Source organism: Hippocampus comes, unplaced genomic scaffold (genome assembly GCF_001891065.2).
Source record: "Hippocampus comes isolate QL1 unplaced genomic scaffold, H_comes_QL1_v1.1 scaffold57, whole genome shotgun sequence".
Taxonomy (NCBI): Eukaryota; Metazoa; Chordata; class Actinopteri; order Syngnathiformes; family Syngnathidae; genus Hippocampus; species Hippocampus comes.
The window spans coordinates 889,272-898,112 of record NW_017805039.1 but is presented as its reverse complement, the minus strand read 5'-3'; the positions used below and the strand labels follow the sequence as shown (position 1 = coordinate 898,112).

The 8,841-nt window shown below is 42.5% G+C and overlaps 1 protein-coding gene and 1 long non-coding RNA gene across 3 annotated transcripts in view; one reads left to right on the top strand and one right to left on the bottom strand.

The window, feature by feature from the left end:
- The first annotated feature begins 238 nt into the window (after positions 1-238).
- Positions 239-789, top strand: LOC109512380 (uncharacterized). Its single transcript, XR_002167515.1, has 2 exons — positions 239-635; positions 671-789. It is a non-coding gene; the product is annotated as an uncharacterized LOC109512380 (long non-coding RNA).
- Positions 790-1,218: 429 nt separating this feature from the next.
- Positions 1,219-8,841, bottom strand: part of atp1b2b (ATPase Na+/K+ transporting subunit beta 2b) — an 11,600-nt gene continuing 3,977 nt past the window's right edge. For both annotated transcript variants that reach the window (XM_019864041.1, XM_019864042.1), the window contains exons 3-9: positions 8,347-8,459; positions 4,385-4,513; positions 4,177-4,284; positions 3,814-4,019; positions 3,582-3,641; positions 2,339-2,434; positions 1,219-2,229 (exon numbers count right to left, since the gene is read on the bottom strand). In XM_019864041.1, the coding sequence (XP_019719600.1) occupies positions 2,062-2,229; positions 2,339-2,434; positions 3,582-3,641; positions 3,814-4,019; positions 4,177-4,284; positions 4,385-4,513; positions 8,347-8,459 (880 nt within the window). In that variant the 3' untranslated portion in view covers positions 1,219-2,061. The remainder of the gene's footprint in view (positions 2,230-2,338; positions 2,435-3,581; positions 3,642-3,813; positions 4,020-4,176; positions 4,285-4,384; positions 4,514-8,346; positions 8,460-8,841) is intronic.

Genomic DNA, 8,841 nt, shown 5'->3' with positions numbered 1-8,841 from the left:
TAATCTAGGGAAAGAATGAATGATCCTTGTTTCAATTCTATTTTGGAGGCAATGACAAGGAGGCGGAGCAACAGAGTAGGGCAAAGAAATTCAGCATGCAGGCTCTGGATTAGCTCACCAGATTAAGAGATTAGAGTGAAATTAAGTGTTGCAGCAACATCAGAGAAACGTGCGTGTGAATGGACTGAAAAAATGAGGGGGAAAACATCAAAGTCTTGAGGTTATAGCTAATATGATGCTTTATTTGCATTTGCCGCATTAAAATGGCCGCAGAGTATTAGGGAAAATGATTGAGATCATTTAAGAGCAAATACTTTTTAAATGTTGTGTCTGGTGTGATGAATTACATTGAAAAAGCCCCTCATGTTCTATGTAATATGCAGTAAATATCAAGTTTGTTTATTTTAGGCCCTTCCGATATCAACCTACCAAGTCCTATTGAAGAGACTCGATTTTGTCCTGGGAAAACGCAAACCGGGACGATTTAGGATAAAAAAGGGAATAAACACACACTACAACTATTATTATAACCTCTTAAACACTGTTTAGAGGAATTAAAGTCAGTGTCACCAAAAAGCACAGCAATGCAAATAAATAGTAATATAAATAATCAATTTTGAAGGTCTGGCAAATTAGTGAAAAAAACAGGCAAAAAAAAACTAAATATAAGTGTAAATATTACCATCAACAGCAGTGGAAAAAAAATTGGGGTTTAACAGAGCGCAAGGTGAGCTTTTATAGTCAGTGGAAAGTTTGAGATCATTCTAAACTAATGGGACAAAAAAAAAATCTACAATTCGCCCCATTTCAAATATTTCCACACACCATGACAAACGCAAATTAGGTGAACTGGAAAAAGCGCAGGGTTGGATTTTCTGAAATAATGGAAGGAAGACCTTGTAAAACGTGCTAAACTGATCGATGCTCTCAACACATCCGACCGTGATGTTGATACACAATTAGTCAGCTCTAAACAACGGGATCAATCATTCATAATATACGGATTTAATGACTATTGCACAACACATGCAATTTCCCGACCCGTGGTATGAAATGTGTCAACGTACCGAACATACACGCAAACACTGAAGCCACAAACACACACTTAAAGGTATTCAACTCTTCCTCGTCATCCCATACAATTTGTGTTTGATTTCTATCGCTTACACGGTGGTCCCTCCTGGTGGTCAGTGGTCTGACAGAACCTTTTTTTTTTTTAATTCTTATAATTATTTTTTTAATCTCCACACTGAGTGAAGAGCTGGGACATAGGTGACTCCTCCCCTCATAGCACACGAAAGACAATACACACATGCAAAATGGCTTCATCTCAGCATCCACCCATTAAGATATATACGGTCGGAATAGTTTTTTGAGTGCAACAAGTTAGGCTTGGGGATGGGCAGAGTGATTGTTAAGCATTCTGCAGAGTGTTGACAATTGTCGGAAAACGGGGTGCAGTACTTGTCTTCAACCACCAGAGGTGCTGTCGATTCGGTTTTAAGAAGTCTGCGGCCTGAAGAACCTTTCGCCATATTGAAAATAACCAAATCGATTTATTGATGGTTAATTTAGTCATATGCCCATCCCGATAGTCTAGCTCTGAGGTTATGATATAATCTAAATAAAAATTGTTAGATTTGCACGCTTCGTATTGATGTGTATCACGTCGAGAGGAACGCTCTATATTGAGGCAGCAAGGTCGGAGCAGCAATACAGTGGTGTTACTGGTCCTTGCGAACTTTGAAAAACACGCGATTATATCCTTCATATCCCCTTTTCGTTTGTCATGCAGTATAAATAGACATCACCTCGAAATTAATTTTACAGAAACAAATTTGTCCCCAAGGTCACAGACAGAAATAATTACAGGATTACCACCCTTTATTTTCTTGCATTATCTTACCACACACCCGGACAAACTATGTCCACTCCATCTTTAGTTTCGAAGGGGTTGTAAACGAAACCCACAAAGGGCGGGAATGCTGCAATTTGATTTCTGTGCATGTGCAACGTTGCAGAGCATGAAGATTTCAGAGGTGGAAAAAAGGCTTTTAAAACCTAGTTAATGGTGTTGATTCTCAGCTTGAAAGACACTCGTCCGGCAAACTTGTCTCTTTCGCTTCCAGAGGGAATGTTGTTGGCGTTGATCTTGCACTCGATGTTGACGTCTTCGTTGACGGTGATGTTAAGGAACTTGACGGCAACCAAAGGCTGGGAGTAGTTCACCTGGAAGGAAAAAACGACGACGGACAAGGCAAGAAAAAGTTCATGTACGGGTACCCATTTGTACGTTTCCAACATAAGAGATACAACGTTGTGATCCAGGACATCCTACCTGAGCTTTCTTGCCATAGTAAGGGTAGTACATGAGGTTGAAAGTGCCATTGGGAGGAAAGTACATCAACTCTCCAATTTTGTCAGTGTCTTCTCTCTGTGGGGGCGAAACAATTTCATGAGTTATGGCCTAAAAAAATGCCTTTCAGTGTCTGTAGGCGAGCGGGGAGCTGAACCTCATTAATCTCCTACTTTTCTTCACATCTCATTACGCGACACGCCCACCGTCTCTTTCGATAGTCGATTAAACACGTGCACACATACATACATACATACACACGCACGCACGCACACAGTCACAGACGCTCAAACGGCAAAAGGTCCCACTGAGAAGCATAAAAATTACAGGCTACTATTGGCATATCAACGATATAAATTATATTAAAATATTATATATATACAGAGAGAGAGAGAGAGAATTTAAAAAGAAATCTGGATCCTGATTTTATTTTTGTGCGACCACTTGGCAGAATAAAATTGAGTAAATTTAACGCACCATTTTTTTTTGTCTATACAGTATAAATATATACAAGGTAGAGATAGATAGATAGATAGATAGATAGATAGATAGATAGATAGATAGATAGATAGATAGATAGATAGATAGATAGATAGATAGATAGTAGAGACTACAAAAGCATTCTAAAGACTCACGGGTCACCACATTAGGTACACCTGCACGGTCAAAAAGTAACACTTACATTTCCGAATCAATGCGACAATCTGTTGTTTATTATGGTTGATGGTATAGAATTGCACCATAGAGCTGTTTCTATAATGTCGGTGAGATTGTTTGGTGATGTGATGGGGCAAAGCAACTGTTGGTATGTTGCAGTGCATCACAAAAGAAAAACACATCAGTGAACATCATGTACTGTCTTGGAGGTAAATTGTAAAAATGATCATACGGTACAATGAATGTTCGATTTTTTTTTTTTTGTTTGTTTTCTATGTGACCACATTAGTTAGTGCAGGTATACTTAATGAAGTATCAGCTTTCGATTACTAAAGTCGTAATTACACCTACAAAGGGGAATTTGGTAGCTACAGTCTGATGCTATGTAGAATCGAACGCTACACTATAAATCACTGCATGGGATTCATTCTTACCCATTCATTTTTGCCAACTTTGTACCTCTGAGAGTGGGCACATTCACAAGAAAAATCAGTGCACGGTTGTAGTTGAAACGGTGTGACGGCTGTGAGCGGTATAATGTCAGCTATTTTGAGCTTTTCTGGGTTACCTTTGCGCCACAGGTGATAAAAGGAGCCTGTCCATCCTTTCCTGGCAACATTCCAATCACCTGCAGGGAACGAAATACAAGCCTGATTTAAAAATAACTTTGAGACTGATTTTTTTTTCTTTTTTTTTTGAACTGGGAATTTGCTTTCCCTCAATCCCAACCCATTCCACTATCACAGGCACTCCTTGTCTCCTAGCAACATCATCCCTTTCCTTCCTCTCCTCTTTCATACCCGATTCATCTTGATAATGATGCATGGCTTGCCGTCCTGGTATCCATAGTAACGGTCAGAGAGTCCCGAGCAGTCCTGCAGAAAGTCGCGTTTGAATTGACAGGAACGCTTGGGGTTGTTCTTCACATCGGCGCTGTCCTCCTGCAAGAAGTACTCGTCTGGTTTGCATTCGTCATTTTTCTGCTCCTGGACGGTGCTGTTGTAGGCTGCGGAGAAAAGCCAGGACGAGGCTCTAAATTTGTTGCAAGGGTTTTTGCTGATGAAAAGTGACGTGGTAGATACGGACACTAAAGGAAACATCTTATTAGGTTATTCGCGGAAGAATGTGGGATAATCCGTCACGGTAAGCTTTCTCAGACATACGTTCCAGGAACTTGTCCAGGGCCTGAGTGTACATGTCCCAACTCTCAGTTTTCTGGATGTTATAGATGATCTCAAAAGTCTCATCGGATTCGGGTTGAATCACCATCCCTGCGAGTTCCAGACGAAAAACAAGAGCAGTCACTGTATACCGCGCCCCAGACGGTGAACTGTGCTTGCGTGGCTCTTATCTCCGGTTACGATACTGCACCTGGTGTGGTGAGCCTGTCTTGCCAGGTCGGCTTGTGGTCATCCAAAGTCTGCAGCATGACGTACATGGTAAGCGCAAACAGGCCAGCCAGGAAGATGTAGAAAACTAAATAGAAGAGAAGGATGAGACCTGCGGACGAGGAAAGGAGAGGATCGTTTGACCTTGGGCATGGACGGAATGCAACAAAAACAATGTCAACAGCACATTTAAGAACCACACCTTATTTCCAGCACAGAATTCATTTTGATTGAGTGTCACAAAGGTATTTGCAATTTAAAAAAAAAAAAAAATTGGATCTGCAAGACAGAGGACTGCGCCGCTGTGAGAGTGGTCACTGCAAACACCCCATTCGAAAATATTCAACCTGTTGCCATTATGCATTTATCTTGTTACTTTTACTATTATTCTTCTTGTTTTTATCGTGCCTATTTTTTTTCCCTGGATTCAACAATAAATTACCAGACTAACCCAATCCTTAAAATAAGATAAGAAAAGCTTTATTGTCTCACAATGGACAAATTTGCACCATTGCAATAGCGCAAAACAAACGAAAATAATGCCAAACAATTACTAGCATGCATCGAATCACATTGCTCTGATGTCACACTGAGGCTGCTCAAAGTCACTCGGGGGGGGCGGGGGCAGGCATAGCTACACACTCGACATTTTGTCTCCAAACACACGTTGGCTATGCATCTCAGAGGGGCTAACTACACAATGAGCACATTCAACTTTACTCTGTAACTTGAGATCGGTGCAGTCCATATCCTCCTCACCATCATGTGCAGTAAATAGCTGGTTTGTGTGAATGATTTCACCAAGTCATGAAGAGCAATTCATTTCCCCCTCCCTCATTAAACGGATTCATCCTCTCACCCCGCCCAAATCTGTTTCACTCACATGAAGGCCATCTGTTTCTCATTCCATTCATATTACTAATCCCTTCAATTGGCAAAAATCTGATAAAATGTTACGTCGTTTGGTCCCCGACGACTGAAGGGCGTTAATTAAATAGCGATCAAATTTCAACCAATTTCATTATAGAGCTGCACTGCAGAGGAGGGAACACTGCACTGACGGAGGGCGAAGGGGGGCGGGGGGACTATACAGGAGGTCTTTTAATGAATTAAACTCTGCAAGGGAGACCGTGGTGATACATATCTGTCTATGCATCGGAAAAGGAATAACGTAGCATTGAGGCAACAGGATGCGACTTAAATGGCGTTGATAATGCGCAACATCTTTTCAACGTTCACATTCAGTTTCTTCAGAAACTGAAATATACTCAAATAAATTTGTCTGTTCGTGTTTGTGAATGGGTTTCCATGAGTGGAACTTCATTCTGTCATACAGGGAGCTGTTTTTAACGACACGGCAATGTACTGGATTAGAAACGGCTCTCGGTCTGCTCGAGCGAAATGAGCCATCCGTCCATCCTCTTTTCTACTCCTTTGGCTTTGGAAGCATCTGTCTGTGACGTTCCTGTGGCGAGTCTTAAAAATAGCATTTTCTAGTGCGCCTCTGCTGGATGCCCCCCAGCATGGAGCTCTCTGGCTCTGCTTCTGCATCGACTCACTGGAATCCGCAACAAAATGTCGAAGGGAGGATGTTCAACAGGGGATTCTTGTATATGTGTAACTGGGTGCCTGATTAATTATTTGTATTCGGAGAGAGTGAGAGCGATACTGGATACAGTAAAGGCAGAGGCTGACTCATTCCATTCCAAGCTTGAAACATTATGAAGGGGAAAAGATGGAGCATGGCAGAAAGTGATTCGCGGTCATCCAATGAAAAAACAAATACTGTAGAAAACCAACCCAGCGTGTTTGGGTCAAGTCTTTGTCGGGAGGGTGTTAGGTTTACAGTCGGCCCTCTGCAACGATGATAGATCGGCAAGTGTCTACTTCTCACCTGGCAGTTGAAAGCAAAGAACATGCGGAATTAATGAGCATGGGGAATGCTGTTCAACGGCTCTTTGAATTCGCTGATCAAACAAACGACACGAGTCTTTGAGGTGCGGTGCTTTTCATGTGCTTTCTTTAAAAAACACCCGCTTCATTTTGGGCCCCCATTTGGATCATGCGCATGTCCTCGGCCTGCCTTTTTCGGGAGCAGCCGCTGATGCCGCAACAATGCCATAAAAAAACATCTGGAAGTGTATCCCTCATTAAGTCTCGAGTAGGGGGTTGGAATATCTTCAATAAAAAGACGATTCATGACGTATCTCCATCCATAGGGTGTGAAACGATTCAAGGATGGTTCATTTTAGAAGACCGATTCGGTTTGATTCGATTGGGTACAGCTCTGTTTGAGCGGGTATGATGTAATTTTCGTGTTATGGTTTGCCAATGAACTGAATATGCGGCATTTCATTCAAAGAGATTATATGTGTATATATTAGGGCTGTGCATCTGTCCAATTAAAGATGATTCCATACGTATCTCGATCCACGGGGTGCGATAAGATTCAAGGATGGTTCATTATGAAGTGGAACGAGTCGAGTCAGTATTCCGATTTGATAGGGGCACGTCTCAATTCGAGAGAGTACGTTGCAATAAGTTTCTTGTTGTGGTTTTACAATCCCAACGACTTTGTCAGTTTTGTAAATGTGGCGTTTCGTTCAAAGAGATTATATAGCAGGCTGTGGGCGTGTGGATCTCTCCAATAAAAGACGATTCGGTGCGTATCTCGATATATTTTGAAGTGGGCTGTAGTTTCAAATATTTGAAAACAAAACCAAGGTGTAGTCTGGAGAAATGTATTGTAACTCTGAACACTCCAGGAAGTACTCATGTTGGCTCCATCAGTCTCGACACCGTACCTTGGATGATTATACGGATGACCATGCAAAGCGAGAGCGCTGCTCAAAAGGAAACGAAGAAACTAGATGAGAAGCTTTAAACGAAACATGTGCGTGGTTAGAAAGCGTGCTAAAAGGTGAAAAGCTAAGTCAAGGTGGGTTCCATGTAGTAGCTAACTCCCAAAATAGCTCAATTAGGCGGCCTTAAGCGAGCACAGCTTAAAAAGGCCTCAAGGTCTAAAAGCACCTGGGACACACTGAGCTGGATTAACTGGCACAGCGCCGGAACATTCCAACAAATTGAAGCCACAATGAATCCAAGAATATTATCGAATCGTTTTTTTTTTTTTTAGAAGGAACGTGATTATTATTCAACCACTTCAAACTCCTGCTGTCATTAGTAAAAACAAGCAAACAAAATCAATCAATCATTCGGTGATGCAAATGCCGTCATTAGATTACGTTTAAATCCCTGACAATGGGCCGGGTCAGATAGGAGGTGGTACAAAGAGCATTTGGCACTTGGTTTGACTCCAATTATAATTTTCCAATGTCTGTTCAAAGGAGCCGTATGCACTACACGTTATTCGGGGAAATTTTCACACTGACGGCTGGGACGCTTACGTTTTACTTGTGGTTTTGTCATTGCATTTCTTCAAATCGATGTTCCCTGTGAGCACTGATTTGTAAGCATCTCAAAGTCACTTTTTCATTGTGTAAACCTGCCAACTCGTGACATCACACCAACATGCAATTCTTACTAATGTCCAACTTCATCCAGCCAAGAGTGAGTCTTCCCTGAATGGACGATGACGTCCGCACTTTGCAACAAGCCTGAAACCTGTTCCTTGCAAAGCGTGCCGCCCAGTAGGCCACACACATTTTAATCTTGTAAAATATTTACCAGATGCACCATATGCCTCCTCCCTTATGCTCAGCGCATTGCGCAATGGAAGCGGTGCTATAAATTAATAAATAAAGAAAAGGAAAATAACCGGCGGCAAGCCGCATTTTTGACAGCATCGGAGTGTGATGAGCAGCCACCTGACACTTCCAACGTGCGTAGGAAAAGCCGCGGAAAGACATCAGACATAGAATGAGTTGCACGGCTCCATGTTTGCTGCATTGCTGTCGATGTGTTGCTGGACAGTACAGTACTCACCCCAGCTGCTGGCTGTCCTGCCCAGAAACTCCCTCGTCCTCGGGTTCCAAATGTACTCCTTCCACTCGCCTTTTTCCGCATCCTTGGCCATTTTACTATACAAGAGCAGACCCCTAAAAAAAAAAATGGTAGAAAGCGTACCCTAATGCAACGGGAATCCAATTAGCCAATGGGGGAAACAGGTAGCCCTTTTTCAAGTGATGGGGGAGCTCAAAATGAGTGCAAATTGGTGGAAAATAAAAGAGAAGCCTATTTAGGGATGGAAGAAGGGGAGACTAAAAGTAAGAGGTAGCCCGGTCCGAGTGAGTGCCCTCCCCCCCAGCTCTTGTCTTCATGCCGCAGAGTTTTGATGAGTGCTGCAGAAATCTAGTGATACTGCGGTAAAGCGCACCCCCGCCCTCTTCTCTCAGCCTCCATCCGCTCCCACCAAGCTGCTAAACTCCCCTTCCTCCCTCCCTCCCTCCCTGAGCTGCGAGCCGAGCCAATCATCTGCAA